Raw genomic sequence first — 18,249 nt, forward strand, 5'->3', positions numbered from 1 at the left:
CGCCTGCCTACTCTATGTTTAGTTTCAATTTAACGCGAATTCTACGTTTAGTTCGAATTCTATTCCACGTTCGATTCCGATTCGTTTATGTTCGAGCAATATTGTCACGTACAGTTTGTAATTTAATTATACAGGGCGTCGCGCAATGACGAAATGACATCACGTAGCACATGGAACCAAATCGATCGACTGCACTTTCTATCAATTTCTAAATTAAACGAGCGCGCGTCCAATGTGCCATTTTCAAAAAATAAATTACTTACTTTCGCTGGTACCGTTGTGAGAAACTCCAACCTGTATAAGCTATTTATCCTTCGTGAAAATGGGCAATAACATTTTTTAGCGTGCAGCTTCATCCTCGGAAAGATGAAGCTGGAAAATTCTGCGGATAATCACCCAACTACGTCTCGGTAGACGTTGCTTCCTCGTAGGATCGATCGTTATAATAATCTTCGAGTTGGCTAATATCATTAGGTCGTTATACCGGTGCGATTATCGCTACGATATTGTAATTTCAAAGTGCTCGATCTTACTTGCAATCGCAGAGTTCATCAACGGGCGCGTACAATTTATCGAAGAAGTTCCAAAGTTTCGTAAACGACAAGAAATAACAATTCGACGGAGGAGTATATTTAGCTTGAAGTTAAACAAAAAGCGGAACAAGAGTAAAATGCACGTTACAGCGTTGGAAACGGCTGGAAATGTCGGAGCGATTACCCGCCAAAATTTCACCCCTTGTCTGCTATTCAACGAGGCGATAAAACGGTGTGTGAATTCTTGGAAAGGCAATCCGTGCGCCATGCCAATAGCTCCAAAAACACACGGTACCTCGCATATTTCTAAATATTACCGGCTGCCCCTGTGGTCAGCAATAAATTCCAGGCACAATCACCGGCGAATGATCATGAAACTTCAAGCAGTGCGTAAAATATATGCAACAGCGGTGAGCTCGAACGTAGTCCGGCTACATAAATAATGACCACGTGTGATCCCGTGCGAGTAGCTACAGTTGTTACAACCTGCTCACCGTATTGCCTCGTTTTGCTTAAAAGCGAGCCTGACAATTATCTTAATAGCTGACTCGGTCGAGTCGAGGTATTTCCAGGTAGCGGAGGCGAGGCATCTCACGATTTTCATCGAGTAAACAGCGAAGGATAACAGCGTCGGCGTTCCACCGGCTGCTACGCCGTAATTTCACCACGCCGGTTTATTCCTGATTTTTCCGCCCCTTTTCGCCTCGCCTTGCCATCTCATATTAGATAGTAGCGATAGATAGCGCGAACGATGGATCCTCGGTAGCTTATCGGCCCATGGTTATCGAAAATTATGGAAACTCGTTGCGCGGCAAACGCAATACGCCACAGATAAGAGAACTGCTGTTCAATTTTCGAATTATCGTAGCCACGGTTGATCGTCCGCTCGCTCGTGGAATCGTTGCGGGTGAAAAAGAAAAATCGAATCGACGCAACCGGTAATCTCTGCTCGATATCTGGCTGAAATGTGACGCAACCGCGTTGGTGATCGGCGAATTATGAAAATCGACTCGTTGACTTATTATGCCTGGGTTCGGCCAGTAATCGCAACTGATAAAGTTGTACTTACGTACGTTCCGTTGAAACAGGGTGTGCCTTTTAATGTGCTGTATAATCTTTCAACGTGGCGTTTCTAAGCTCGTACAAGGTGGGAGGAGACGCCAGTTGTTAGGCGGTTTTGATTAAGCGTTTTGCAGGGATTTTTTTATCGATTACTCGTGGCAATTGCGACAGCGATGATAAGCATAGGAAAGATCGTTGAGGATATAAGTAGAGGATAAGAGGTTGAGAATTTTTCGCTAGATTTCTGGTAGCAAACGTAAGCAGATTTCCGCTAAGATGTACGAATCAACGAAGATAATCGAATGATAAAGGAATTTTAAGCGGAGATCTTGTTAACCAGATTTTCCAATAGGCGAAACAATCTTCCAAAATTGTCAAACTTTGTGTCTTTGTTGAAAGAATTTTCTTGCAATATTCGGTCGTGTACTTAGTGATAGAACGCTATCCAAATATGTCAAATATGAATCACGAGTCGTAACGTAGATTACGATTCGAGTTATAACGTTATCACGTTGTTTAAAGTTCCGCAGCGAAGGATAAATTTTGCACCTGTTTGTTTCGACATTTCTCGTGCGTTAGCGTTAATCGAATAATAAACCATCGATCGATAGTTTAACGTTTCGTCTTGTTTGCACTTCGATTAAAATGCAGACGGAGCACGTGTCAAACGTGCTGTCAGACGATTGTCAAACAAGGAAGGAGCGCACATATTTTGAATCGCGCAGTACCGTAGTTAGCGCAGGAGCGCGCACGAGCAACAAATTTAGTTATCATTACACGGATAGTCATCGCGTAATACGATGATGTCTCGTTTATGTCAAGGACGATGTATGTATCGTTATTCGCAACGAGCGCCATAAATCTCCTTTCTACTTATGCACGTACGATGACACTCGGAATTAGCAAGTTCGGTCACGTTTCTTTAAGGAAGCGTCAATTGTCGTTCTGTACGTTTATGGAAAATCTATCTAATGATAACGAGGATCCGATAGAAATCTAAAAAAATTGGCAAAAAAAGACACAGCTTTCATTTTAGATGAAGTTTTAAGCAAATTGTTCGCGAATGACCTTTATACATACTTGGACAATGCTTTGAAATAACTCGAAACTTTCTTCTTTTTTTCAATTATTTGTAATTAGCTCAATTATTTTTATCATTAGCTTGAAATTATGTAGGTATCGCGTGTTGTATGAATCAGCAACAACAAAACTGAAATATTTTACAGCGTAACGGTATTCGCGCTGAGTTAATGCAATTGGCCTTGAACGACACAAGTGTACAAGCTTACGCGTGCGAGGACATTGCGAGAAAATATTTGATGTGTAACGCTACTGTCGTTGACACAATAAAATCGGAAATTATTATATCTTCGCAGATTTCTGTTCATTCGTGCGTCATAACGTCAAATCCTAATCTGACTCAAGCGAAACTTGAGACACGAGTACATAGAGAATCCGATGCTTCGTTCATTTAACGATCTCACCATATTTCTTCCGCTTACTGTATTAATTAAGCAATCTTTCGAGTGAGTACATAGTCGTATTCCAAGCAGTCGTGTAAGCGTTACATCATGTTGTGCTGCATACATATAAATAGCTACGCGTAAGTAGCATGAGAAGTAATATGCACACATTATGTTAGATATATTATGCCGGGTTAATGTTGGAATTTTGGACGTTTGACGAACCTTCGCTCGAATTTTCCATCGTGGTTACAGTTGATATTTATTATTGGTACAATTGTGATTATTACAAGAAAGTACAAGTAATAGCGGCGATCGGATGGTCGAAATGTCGATGACAATGAATTCAGCTTCGATAACGAATCCACGGCCAACGGGACGACGAATGCGATGTGATGCACGATCTTGGGTGTGTCACTCAACGTGCAAGTAGTACTCCTCTGAATAGACTCCATAGACTCTAATCGCAGTCCAAGCGGAACTGCCCTTATATAGTCCTCTCCCCACCTCTCGGGTCAATTTTTGTTTTTAAGGAGAGCTATATAATTATTCCATACCTGTGTTAGGTACACGTCCCTCGCTCCCGTGACCGTGGCTACGTTCAGTGACCCGTTATGTCACTTCGAGCCCAAAAAGCCTATCGTCACAAACCTTGAGCACCCATAATCGGAACATTACAACTATTTCTTAGTTTTATTACTTAAGTGTGGCTATAGTAAACGTCTGGACTAGGGTATTGGGGTTTTCCTCAACATTCCCAAAGGGAGGTCCCCGATGTTCATATATATGAGGTGTATCGTGTTGTCTGTGATGATTGTAGCTGCTAATGTAGACGTCGCTATAATAAGCTACTGCTGATTTTCTTCTCATTTTTGTATCGTGGAAGAAAAATCGGAGACTCCGGTCGCCGGGATTCGAACCCGGTTCGTAACCTAAGGCGCCAACCACTGCGCTACCGTTGTCCGGTAAAAGTTAGCGTCGAGTGGCGGTATTTGTTGTCGAGTGCCGTCACATATATATATACACAAACACATATTAAAAGAATTTGGGAAATAAAGAAAAAACGATGTCCTTAGTTCGTCTCGAGTTTGATTTAGATTTATCTTAACTTTGAAAGAAGTAAGGAATAAATGGACTGCGGATTTTGATGCATTTCTGATGAATCGAAAGGTGCAAAAATGTAGCTATAGATATATAGAATATACAGGACGCGATCGAGTAACATGTACAAGCGAGTACGAGGTGATTTTTTACGAAAGAACGAAGGGAAAAATATAGAATAAAGTGTTCTTCTTTCAAATTTAGTTTACGACAGAATTTTGGGTATTCGTTGGATATATATGAATTCGGCTAAGTATCGACTAGACAGGAGTAAATAATTACGAGGCTATTCTACGTACGAAAATAAGTGAACCAATTTGGAACAAAATTTTTCCATTTAAAGTTGCATCTTCACGAAAGTAGAGTCTGTTCGTGTTTAGATAATAATCGATCCAATACACGCGGATGGTACGTTTTCAAGTTCGCTTTGCTCAGGAACCGAGCGTCTTATGAACAAATTTTATTCTACATTTTTCACCTGTTTTCACACGTAGAATAACATCCTACCGATGATTTTCTGCTGTACAGTCATGTTCAAGTAAATTTTTAAACTCGACTTTCTCGAAAACTAAGCTTCAAACAGAAAAGTTTCATTCTATTGGATTGGCAACTAAGTGATCGCGTATTTTGTCAATACCACCTAATGAGAAAATCCGCAATCACTTAGTTGCCAATCCAATATCACGAGAAAAATTCTTCAGTTCCATTCTACGCGTACAATTTTATCGCGCTGGTTCGAGGTCATACGTGCAAACCTCAGCTGCGATTGAAACATTTTTCCTTGAAATTCGCCAATATCTCCGACGTCATTTGAAAACAATTCGCGTGACGCCAACGCGACGTAGCGTCATTCGCCTTCGCGAGCAATGACACGATACAAAGGTGGCGTCATCGCCGATCAAAGAAATTGAATAAAAATGGTACAGGCGGCGATCGACATCTGATGGTCCGTTTTCTGTTTGCAGTGGGTGGTGCGGTGCTGATGTTTTTCCTGTTCGGCAAACCGTACAAGCGTGGATTCTTCTGCAATGACGAGTCGTTATATCATCCGTTCCACACGTCGACTGTAACCAGCGCGATGCTCTACGTCATCGGTCTTTTACTTCCTATATGCACGGTGAGTCACCTGCTGCGATTCTTCATTTCCCTGGTCCGAAAAGAAGCGTCAGACGATAGCTCGACGACGTCGCTATCGTTTTTCTTGCGGTCGGGATATTTTGTACGAGGTGTTTCTTAAACATACAAGGGGTCACGCAGTGTGTGAGAAACGCCGACAGGATGAATTTAAATCTTGAAAATGATACTGTTGACGCGCCAGCAATGCCGAAAACGGCTGACTACCATGTTGACTGAATGGGCTTTTTAAAAGCCAGTTTATATTTTTTAGGATTCTTCTGATGATATATTTTAACATTGTTACGGTCCTTAGCGTTTTAGTTTGAAAGAATTAGAACGTAAACGGGGGAATTTTATAAGGAAGACAGATGTTTTTATTTTTACGCGACAAATATTTTATTTTATTTACAAATTATATATGTATATATTAATTGTATATCGTGGTGATATTTTATGGGGAAAGGTGATATTCTAATTCTAAATTACCAGAGTTATCGTTCTGTATTCTCTATTTAATTCATTTTAATTATTTATAGCGGCTATTGTAGTTCAATGCTATTGAAATAAGAGAAACAAGAAAAGAAATGAATATTTTACAGATTAATTTTAAGATTAGTGGATACACTTTTTGGATCTATCTTTGCAACGTTGTTTACGGTTAAGACGGAACAAATATTTTATATTTTCTTGTTTGCCAAACTTAAAGTTTTTTCACATGCCAGTTAATTGGATTTTGATATTTGTTTATGGAATGCCGATGATCTTTCCCCTTTCAAGGCCTCTTCGTAATATCCATTTATTAATTCATTTGCCCACTATTGTGTTTTTTATCTTATCGACGACAGAAGAACTCATTGTAGGGGGAATGTAATAGAATATACATATTATTCGAGTGAATAAAGAGGCACGACTATTGAAGTAAACGGTTAATAGACTCTAAGTTACTTTTTAAAATAATAATTGAAAAAGGAAAAGATAGCACACTGGAATTTTCCAGGTTATTTATTTTCCTTTAGGTAATGAAAATTGGCATTTACGCAGTTCAACGAAAACAACGTTCATCTGTTTCACTTAATGAATTAAATATTTTTTGAAAAAATTAATAGGTAAGAAATCATTCCAGGCGATAATCTTTAATGACTCGGCTTGTGTATCGTAATTAATTTAAGCCAGTTGAGTTAATTATTTACTCATTACGTAATAAACTTTCGAGTAATTAACATTTTACAAAGATATTCGGAAATGTTATGCATGCGAATTTTTTTTTAAGAAACAGCTAATAGAATTTTAAAGAAATAAGCTTCAAAGATAGTTATGTTCCGTGCAAAAAAATTGAGAGATAAAATATGACTCTATTTTTACATTTTTTCATCTGTGCGCGATTTTTAGCAATGATATCTAAATGTTCTGATATTTTACGCAACAGTGTTCCATGCAAAATGAATCATCGACGAAGGTCAATATTTAATGTTCCACTTAGCGTTATCTTTAAAATTTGCCAACGGTATCTGATTTTTAACCATAATTCCGCTTTATTATCGTAATCTCTATCTGGAAATCGTAGGAATAAAATTTAACAAATCGAAAACTCCTACCATCTACGATTCATTTTAAAAGAATTTCAGATCTACGAAATTATATAAAAATTTCCCGGAAAAAAAGGTTATTCTCTCGTTAACGAAGCATAGATCGTTTCTTGGTCGAAAAAAAAGTAATTAGAAGGTCGTCGGGGAAAAAAAGTGTTTGATAATAAAATATTTAGATAATAAGAGCATTCGAATTATGTAAGTTTTGATAATGAAGGTTCCACTGTTTTTGATTATCAATGAGCGACGATAATGACATCCGTTGATAAGTTATTCGGTCATTATTTTTTCTCGTGATCGTAATATTTTTCGATATTTCTTCCGTTTGTTTGCGTAACTTTCGTGTAAACAAAATTAATCGTACGTACGATTATGAAACTCGCACGTTACGTGTTTCTTCTCGTAATTTCCTAATCTTTTTTTTAAAATTTCCCCTTTAATTGTATTGTACTTTTTCTATTTATCTTTTCTGTTCAAAAGATAAAATTTTATATGATATACCGAAATCTGAAACCGGTTTCACCAGGAACAAATATACCTGTCGTTTAGTTAATTAAAACTAATAAATAGACTCTGAATATTATGAGAAACTTGAAGGCGTGCAAATGTACTGTATAGCATTGCTTGGCAACTAAGTGATTGCGGATTTTGCAATATCGCCTAATGACAAAATCCGCAATCGCTTGGTTGTCAACTCGATAAAATATAGTACAGCAACAACAATAGCAAGCATGAGAAAGATACATAAAAGGTTCGATGTATAGCGATTACGATACGTGAAGCGAACGAAATTAATTCCCTCCAGTTATATCGATATAAATATAAATTCGCGTAAATATTCACGGAGAATTTACAATATAAAAGCAGAATGTCGCGTATGTGAAATATCGAGCGTGAAATGGTTAAAGACTGAAATGTACTCCACGTCGAAAAAGACCCTGTCGTCTTCCAGATGTACACAGATTTGTGACGCTCCTCGAAGTAGTTCAGATGTCGGCAAGTGGTAGTCTCGCGAGGAAATAAAAAAAAAAGCTTCCTATCTTTTTATCTAATTTCCTGACGACACCGCCGCCACAGCTGTTCTTTATCTGTTTCTTGCTCTCGCCCTTGCCAGATACGATCCTCCGCGTAGATCTAATATATCGCTAGATATTTTCGACGTGCTTCTCAAGCTCCTGTCGACGAGCCATCAGTCTACGAAAGAAGCATACATGGAAAGCGAGAAAGAGTTAACAAAAAAAAAAAAAAGGAAAAAAAGAAGGAATGACTAGAGGAGGAAAGTAGAAAGAACCGAGCGAAAACGCGTATATAGGTGTAAGATTGAGACGAAGACACGTATACATATAGGTGTGACCGCATAAGGATGTCGGCACATGTGGGATGCAACGACGAAAGAAGTGCATTCGTTAAGTTTCGGTGGTCGTGGGAATCGATTTACGGTATCTGGAAGTGGTGCACGTGCACACTGATGTATTTTTGCCGAGCGAGGGCAGAAGAGACTGCATCCTCTATTTGCATCCTTGGAAACTGCACTCGGGCCAGGCTCGGGCTACCAAGGGGTCGTTACCCACTAAAGGAAACTGAACAGATGCGTGTGTGTCCCCGGGGGCCTTCTCTTCGCTGCTTCGTCGAATATTTTCATATTTCCTCCGCGTAGTCTCCTATACATAGGATTATGGCGGAAAATCGTTCGAATTCCATAGATAGTTGCATGGTATTTATAGATGTTTGCACGATATGTCTTACAACATTATAGTTATCTTCAGCGATGCGTGATACGGATATCTGTAAACGAGAACCGAAAATTATCGACGAGTAGTTTGCATCTTTCTTTTTCTCTTGAAAGCCAGCGTCGAATTGCGGGATTAGGTATGATTTTTGGAATATGCAACGAAGTAGATCTTTATGGGTATCGTTAGAAAAATAGAAAGCATTGGAACAGTCGCAGATGTATCTTCTCTGGATATGTTACGCGTATCGTACGAAACATTTTGCAATTTCTTTGATACCGTTATGAGATCGTCGCGATTGCGTTATATAGTTTAGGCCAAGGTTGAAAGTAACAATTTTAGGTCAGCAGAAGATTTCGTCAAAACCGCGTTTGTCAATATACGAGAAATTTAAACACGCAACAATGTATAAAATATTCGAAACGTATTACTCCTTGCAACATTTGATGGACGAGAGAAATGTCCATGTAGGTTCCATTTTTCCAGCTATATCGACAAAAATTTAAATTTGCAAAAGCGTTCCTCGCTTACATATGTAAGTTTCACTCGCATCGCGTTATAAAGAATTATATTAAAACCTCAGCAAATTCAGCGAAGTCTACTCCGACGATAGCATTCCTCGGTAACGAGCAAGTCTCTCAGACGCACAAAGAAAGCATGACAGATCGAATCCTTTACTTATTCAACCCTCGATATCTCCCGGATCTTATTCAATGCTCGCAAACTCCGTCCTGTCGATATCTTGATACCGAGTTACGACGTCCTACCATCGCTGCACAAAAGCTCTTCTTATTCACGTTTCCATGGAATTCGAAGGTATTCTCAAGCGACCAACGCGAGCGAAGGATATCGCGATCGTCGTTCGCGATATCGTTCCGGATGCATGCGCGTGTCTGCAAATTTCCGGAGGCAGCCTATGTCTGAAACGTGTCAGGGCCTATTTTACTTTGGCTTTGCGGCTCGTCGTACGCACGATGTTCGAATTAACGCTGTCACCGCGGGCAACGCGTTACTTCGATCCTCTTTGCTCTTCTTCGCTTCTCTATGCTTCGCTTTAGTCGAACAGTCGATGGAACACGAGAGCAGAAGGACGCTTAGAGATTCTTGAAACTGTGTGGCAAGTGGCAAGTGGCTTCTTCGACCCTCTTTGTGCCTTCTTAAGCCATGGTCACAGCGAGTACGTGTTTTGGCGTATTGTTGCCTGCGAATGTATAGATTCTCATGACAGTAACTGTACAAGTGTAAGTAAGTATATGGTCAGAATAATCAAGTATATAGATTAGATGTACGAGAGCGATTATATCGTTCTTCAATTGTTCGGTTATCGTGTTTCTTTTATTAGAATGACAGTTTGTTAGAAGACGGATCCACTGTAATCGTAGGATAAATTAGAGCAATCAAATATGTATATATATATATATTATATATAGATTCTTATCAATTCTATTTGCATTTCGATCTTCAGACGTTTCATTCGGAACACACATACACTGTAATCATAGCAAGACAGCAAGCAACAAGCACCGGACCAATTACGTATCTTCGTACGTATATAGATATATAGACTCTTAGGAGTGTAAGCATCTCAGTCTTCAGACGTTTCATTCGTCAGAGCACGCGTCCACTGCAACCGTAGCCTAAGTCACGCCAATCAAATATGCATATTACATTCTTATCGGTGTACGTATTCGATCCTTCTGATGTTCTATTCGTGGAAGCACTCTATCCACGCTGTAATCGTAGCCTAAATCGGGGCGACCAAACACTCTATATATAGATCTCTATGAGTACATGCATTTCTGTCATCGAATATTTCATTCGCAGTTCCCTATATGTACAACGTATCGAAGGGAACCTCAGTTTCAAACTTTGCACAGCGTAGAACAGCTTAGCTTGGCTTTCCAGTGGGTCCCTGATTTCTATGTTCCTTGCACGTTCGGTTTAAACGCGCCTTAAGAGAACACACACTGGATGAAACACCAGAATCGAAGGACCCCTGCAGAACGCCTGGAAATTCCTGAAACCGCGCGGTAAGACGCCTCTTCGTTTCTCTTTGCTTGTTTTTGGCCAACAGTCGATGGAACAGCGGAGCCCGAGGACGTTCAGAGATTCTTGAAACCGCGTTGCCTGCGTCCATTCCGTTGCGTCGACTGCCAGTCAACCTTTCCGAGTGGTAATCACGCTACAAAGGGGCCCTGTAATAACGTAATGAGAAAGATTAAAGGGTGTCGTGCTCCCTAGCCTTTTTCGTTCGCCGTTTTCTCGGTGATAGACACCCCCGAGGCACTGGCGGGAAAAACAAATAGGACGATCGGTAATGGAACGAAGCATGGCCCGGCTAGGTTGTATTTTTGGACGGTTATACGCCGGTTCTCGTGTTCGCGCTGTTATACGCTCCAACCTGGTTAATTGGATAATCAAGGGGACTACTTCAAGACAGTTACATTTTCGGCGGTAAATTTCGGATAATTGGATTGCACGTCATACAGCTATCCGAGCTATTCTTGGTGCCGTTAAATGGTAACCATTTGCTATATGGCCTGTTCTATTAGTTGAATGTATAAATGGTCTTTAGGGTTGGGATAACGAGTAGTGACGTTCGAGTGACGTGCGGGATAATGCACAGGGAATAGATCTTAGTCGATACGTTCTAGTATATTTTCAATCGTTTTGACTCCACGAATATTCACGTTGCTCGACTTCTTTCTACGAGCGATACGATTTATTTGTAAAAATCAGAAAAAGGACTTTGGCAAATGTAAATTGATTGAAACGAGATTACAAGGAATTGTTATGTAAAGAAGCGTTCAGACGATCGACATTATCGTCAATATTTAAGATTCTCAACACTGTATCGACGATATATATCGATCGTCTAGAGTCTAGAGGATCCTTTACGATAATGTTGAGAATAATATCGATCGTCTGAACTGCAATTCAACGATTCTTTCTCAATGAACAAATTAAACGAAACATTATAAAAGTATAAATACATCTGGAGCGATTATTTTCAACGATATGTTAAATTGAACGAACGAACGACAAAATGAAAGTCATCGCCGTCAATTTGTAATTGTCAGAACCGTTCTAATGTCGTAGATAAATTGACCGTAATAGTAAGAATAAGACGACTGTTACATCAGTGACTTTCCGGTTTGGTCATAGATTATGCATTTACCGTATCAGCGTCCTTTAATGTGTTAATAACGTCGTTCACCTGAATTCCTCGGTTATATTGCTTCCTTTTCCCTTATCATATGGCTACTCGTTAATCTCGTGCTCGTTCATTTTCGTTTCGTCTCGTTGGTCAAACGCGATCGTAGATAAGCTGAAAGAAATATCTCAGTGGTGGTATATACATGTCAAACTGTCGGCGAATGACAGGTTATACGTATATATTGATTAATGACGAATGACTGGATACATTGTCATTATGGACTTAAGCGCGTATAGGATGGACCCAATAACTCTAATTGCCTTAATTGTATCTCCATTATTTGGAAGACAAATGCGAAACGATTTTATTTACCAAAGTTGTTACGTATCGGAGAAGTTATGCGAGTAATTTCTTCTTTTTTTTTTTTAGAGGTTTCAAGATTATTTTTATTTCTTTAAATATATTATACCGCTGTGTATCTCTGGGTAAAAATGGAAATGCAGAATTTTTACAGATGCCACAGTGACTTTTATTTCTTTGAATATACCGTACTTTTTATTAGCGGATAAAGGAGGGAGAATTTTTAAACGTTTCACTGTTATTTCTGTTTCTTTAAATAGACTATGCTTCTTTATCGTTGGTAGGATAGCGGATATTAGGCGATTTGAACGACTCACGGCACAAAATTGCCCGATGCGTTGGCTCATCTGCAGAATTGTGTACTCGCATAGCGCTACAGTCTACGATATACAAAATCTTTTTATCATAAATTAATTTCCTGTTACGTCGTATCGCAATTCTGAAACTTTTGCTATCTCGAAATTTCCTGCATTATTATCCGTTTTATTCGTAGAATTCCTTTTTATAGAAAATACACAGCTACGTTCCCTCGCATTTGTGCGATGAAGAAAATAAGAAAGGGAAGCGCGTATTGTTTTAAAAAAATAATCGATAAGCAAGAAGAGAATCATAAATGACAGTGGAGAGGAAAACATTTCTCACGATTGTCTTCGCGATCAAGCACACAATCCTTTCTTGTTCGCCGATTAAATTGCCATTCGATCTGTCCGCGAACGTGTATAGTGGCACTTGAAATAATAAGCAGGCCCTTGTTAGCAACGGATCCCCCTTCTAAGCCGAGCTGTTCACGAGAATTCCATCCGAAGTCGTTTGTTTGCGTCTTGGTCCGCGTGAAACCGTTTCATCCAGCCATGAATTTTCTACCTGTTTCTGGCTCGTCAGGAATCTGAGAAGGGTTCGCCGTAACACCCCTGAAGGCTCGTAGGAACAGAGCTTTGATCCCCTTATTTCTCAAGCTCAAAGAAAGGTAGACAGGCGGATGGGTCGATTGCTTTTACGACGAAACTGATATTTTAATTCACTCGTTGCTTGGTAAAAGAATACGATATGTATAACGTTGAAAAAGGGAATTGACATTAAAAAGAGTTGCATTAATTAACGTAACGAGAATCGGAGTTAATTAACCGGAACATCTGTGTTACATCAAAAATCGTGGACATCAAAGTAATTCTATAAAAATAACTTTTTGTATTCTTCGTATCGTCGATTACATTTAACATTATTTTTCGCTGGAATACGCCCGAATGAAATAGTACATTTATATTGGACAATGACGTAAAGATATAATTGACGTATTTCATTCAAATTGCACGTTAAAGAAATATGGTATGACCCTGAAGAGTATCGTGTAAGACGAATCTGGTTATCTCTGGATCAAAACTTGATCCTCTTCTTTTTTAAATTTATATCGCATAAAATTCCACTATTTCAATATACCTGAGCTGGTATTTAAACGCGTTGGTTTGTTCAATAAAGAGACGAGTGATAAAATTGTAACAGTTCGTGTATATTAAAATCGATGTAAGTACAAGTACAGAGATAGCGTATGCCAATCGTAATCGTCGTTCGCCCAATGCTATTGTCCAATTCTACGCTCGCTATTCGACAAACTATTCGACTATATGACTGTCCTAGAGAGCACGTTCGTCTATTTACATCGACAGGCGTTGTCACAAAAAGTTGAAACGTAACTTCGGTCGACGATCACAAATAATATTTTGTCCGGAGTTCGTTTATCTTCGAAGCTAGCACACCAAAACAACATTTGGTATTCCAAGGCGCAATAATACGAGTCTCTCCCGATTCAAATCTTTCGTCGACTCATGTGCCGCTACATATATCGAATTGGCGAATAATTGATATTTTCCATTATTTTCTCCCTTCTATTTTTTCAATCCATCATCTTGCCGATCCTTTCACTGCTCATTATCGTGACACGACGAAGTAAGATTATATAGGAATGCACTATTCAATGGAAATCCTAGAAACCGTAATTTACTGCGGCCCACGCACAATGCCGGCCGTGATATCCATTAACCACGTTACAAACGGCAAATAAACGGCTTCGTACAATCAGCAGCATTTCATTCACCATGTATCGTCAGCGGAACCATATACTATGCGGCTAAATACATAATCATCCACGAATCAATCAATCCTTTCAGAACCGCCTCGATTTCCCTCGCATCAAACTCTTAACGTGGCCATACTTCTCGTCTTACAATAGCCGACGTATCGATCAAACGATGACAAGGGAAAGTGAAACGTTAAGGCAATTAAAAACGCAGGAGTCGAGAGATGCCGCAATCCTCTAGGCTAGGGACGTGGTTGGCCATTAATCTGATTTCACATGAAGAAGAACGCCATAGGTGTACATTTTAATATCACAGTACGGTTAGAAATTTTAATACTGCAACACTATTTATTTGTTTATTTATTCTCTAAAGCTGCATCTTAATTTACTATACGGGTCAGTGTATTATATCTTCTTGGTATCGTTTCGTTTCGCTGTTCCAGGACTTAGCTGTTGAGGCGTTTGCACACGTGCGGAATATTTTAATGTAAAATCGTTAAAAACGAAGGGAACTTGTGTCAAGTGGAAACCAAAAATTTCATCTATATATATTCTTACGTTCTATTTAATTGCCGACGAGAAGGTAGCGTTAACCGACGTTTAGTGCAATTGGCAATAAGCTCCACTTTCGACTAACCTGCTGTGTGCGGGAATACTGGCACGGGAGAGGATTAAAGTTGTTCAAAAGTAAATTAACGATGTGTAATGATTTATCGAAATCTTACTTGATTTCCATATTGACAATCGACTGATAGACTGACGGATATAAAATTCTTCGGTTGACAAGATGATGATTCTTCGGTTGACAAAACGATAACTAACTCTTCGATAGACAGTGGTAATTATTCGGTTGACAAACGGTAATTAATTAATATGCTCGATAGACGAAGGATAATTATTACTCGATAAACGAACGGTAAATATTTCTCACTCGATAAACTCGTGTCGAGTCGAAAGACTCGAGTCTGATGAAGTTTCGTAGGGACAATACGAAGATCATAAGAGGCAAACACGATGAGTATACTTTTGTTGACCTTCTGATTTTAATATCGCGTTGCCATTGTACAGAAGAATCTGAATATGACGTTAAGTATAATATAATATAATATACATCGAATGCAAATATGTTCTTGCTCGTTTCATAAAATTTCATAAATCTTTGGCGGACTCGTCTCCTTGGCAGATCAAATGACATAAGGTTAGAAAGAAAGAAAAGAATTCTATATAACGTGACTTATCGTCCGTCTTGTTCGCCTGTAGTTTTCCTAACCAGTTCTCTTCTCCTTCTTCCTCGAAGATTAATCAATAGCAGCACGAGGGTCCGGAGGGCATAATCCACGATTAAGAACCCGTGGGGAAAAGGCGACGACTTCGAAATTCTTGAGAGCATTTCCAAGCTGGTAATCTCTCCTCCGACTTGCAGCGATCTGTTACGGCCCCAACAAAAAGTGGGTTAACCGGCCAGATTCCAGATAAAGGTCGCCAGGTGATACAAGACCGAATGACGACACGAATGAATGAAATACAACGGCAGGTTCCCTCGTTTTTACCTGTTCCGACATCCTCTTCTTCTAAGAGCGAGACAGCACAGGGAGAAAAAGGGACTCGCTCGATTTTTCCTATCTTCCAACGATTCGTTTATTTATACTATGGCGAGGCGAACCTTCGTTTCCATGTGGTTGATAGCTAAGGTAGACAGGCGTGTTTTATGCTCGTCATTCGGTGAAACGCCAGGTTTCAGAAGCTTTCGCTGATTTTGCGAATCATTCTCTTGCGGTTGAGAGGGAGAGAGAAAGCCACTGATTTGTAGTTTAGGCGATGCTCGATGGTAATGGAAGGAAAAGATTGCGTAGAACGTTATTGATATAGATGGATCGAGTTTCTACAGCCAATCACGTTATAACAATTTAATGAAACGTCTTGTAGCTTGTGTGATTTCTGTTTAATATTTTTTACCATTTACCGATGTCTTCGTGACATGTGATTCGTCGCCTCGAGGTTTTATTATATTTGGAAATATTATGCGTTCTCAGAGTAAAAGTATCGTTTAGTTTTTTAGTTTATTTGCGTTTTAAATTCAGTTGATGAATGTTTGAACCTACTTGCCAGGTTCTTCGCGAAGACTGAACTTGGTTGGATAGTAAATTTAATTTTTTACCACTGAATATTTTAAAGCAGCGGGATATTTTCCTTTCATTTATGTCCATAAAATATCCCGCCACAGTTTGACCGGAAGAAACTGAAATACCTTGTACAAATGACCATCGTGATTTCTAATCTATATCTCCCATTTAAAACTTCGTATCGTCGTAGATATCGTGAAAGTATGTACCGACGCAGATTATACGAGACATACGTAGTAAATGTGTCAAAGAGAAAAAAAAATGTGTCTTGGTCGTCATTTAACCATAAAGTGTGATATTTCGTTATAAGGAAAAATTTTGTTGCAGATGATAATCGGAGAGTATCTTTACGCGAGGCATTGTGACGCGGATTCGACGAAGATATTGTTTGGCTACAACATACCACCATGGTTATGGGGTGCATATGAAAAGGTACACCTCTCAAGATATTTTTCTACTATCGTATAAAGTGTATCAACTCCTTTTTGTTTCATAGATATTCAATAGCATACGATGTACTAAGTCTTTTTTCTTCCATAGATATTCAAACTATGAAATAGAAATGAAATAGTAAACAGATAGGATCCTAAAATCACACGGTAGAACCAAGGAAAGCTCGTGACCATCTTAAGAAGAACCTTTCTTCCCACGCTTATTAACACCTTTCTTTCCCATGTGTACCTTCGTGAGAACAGTTCTGAAACGCACGCTTTTCTGTCAATATTTGGAAGATTCTTCGTTATTTGTTGCAAATATATTAGAAAGAAGGAAATCTGCGAACGCATACAGTTCTGTTTTAAAGACCGAACTTATACGATAAGATGTTTATTCAGATGTCTTTAAAATTCCAAAATTCAAGAATAACAGTGATTATTAGATTCAGTAACAATAACAGTAATTATTATATATTAGAAAGATGGAAACGAATTGTATTTCTGTGAAACGAATTTTAAAGAACACTCAAATGTCTCAATTTACTTTAACCTTATTAAAAATTAAAATGCGTTTGTTTTATAATAGAGAATTCTTTCTTAGTTCCTTCGCGCGTGCTATCTGTAAATAAAAATCTTTGTAACATTGTTTATAATCATATTATTGTAATTTACGCACTTTTTACAACACATTTTTACAATTTTCACAATTCTTATAATTTTGTATAATTCTCATAATTCGTACTAGATTCTCACAGTAATATTTTTGATATTTCAGATTGGCGTATTCGGTTTTGGAGCAGCAACGACTGTTTTAATCACCGACATCGCCAAATACACGATCGGCCGACTGAGACCCCATTTCATGACTCTTTGTGTGCCTAGCATTAATTGTAGCCTGCCTGAAAATCAGCACAGGTATATCGAGAACTACGTCTGCACCGAGAACATCTCGACCAGACTTCTAAAGGAGATCAGGTAAATACTTCTCTCTTTACGCGAGAAATCCAGCGACCCTTTTATTCGACAGTGCGGAAACTACCATTTAAAGCCACCGATAAACTTCGTGTAATACTCGTTCGACTTCAATCGGACAAGTTAATTAGCTTGCTCGAGTGCGAGTAATCTTAATGAAATTCAAATGACATTCAGAAAAGTCTGCGTCGTTTGAATTTTCTATTTCTTCGCTTAGATCTTATTTCGATTCAATTAGATTCTATTTTAATCTCGTTCGAATTCAATTAGATCTCCGATCGAAATTGATCTCTGAATTTTTCCTCGACTTTTCCAATGAAAGGAACAACCCGACATTAGAAGATGAAAAATAAATGAAAAACAACTTTTGAAATAATTAAACGACGTATGATCGTTAATTATATCAAATATTATCTTTTTTAACTTAATAATATTCTACGAAAGCAATAATAATATTAATAATAAAATCATTATGGTCTCTTGATCTATAATTTCACGAAGAAGTCCTGTAAGAAGGAAAAGAAACAAATAAGTACGC

At 38.7% G+C, this 18,249-nt stretch overlaps 1 protein-coding gene across 2 annotated transcripts in view; it reads left to right on the top strand.

Annotated features, from left to right (window-relative positions):
• LOC100747243 (putative phosphatidate phosphatase) overlaps positions 1-18,249 on the top strand; it is a 59,187-nt gene that overhangs the window by 12,837 nt on the left and 28,101 nt on the right. For both annotated transcript variants that reach the window (XM_003487911.4, XM_012383165.3), the window contains exons 2-4: positions 5,125-5,276; positions 16,633-16,737; positions 17,515-17,714. In XM_003487911.4, coding sequence (XP_003487959.2) covers positions 5,125-5,276; positions 16,633-16,737; positions 17,515-17,714 — 457 coding nt within the window. The remainder of the gene's footprint in view (positions 1-5,124; positions 5,277-16,632; positions 16,738-17,514; positions 17,715-18,249) is intronic.

Source organism: Bombus impatiens, unplaced genomic scaffold (genome assembly GCF_000188095.3).
Source record: "Bombus impatiens unplaced genomic scaffold, BIMP_2.2 scf_0203, whole genome shotgun sequence".
Taxonomy (NCBI): domain Eukaryota; kingdom Metazoa; phylum Arthropoda; class Insecta; order Hymenoptera; family Apidae; genus Bombus; species Bombus impatiens.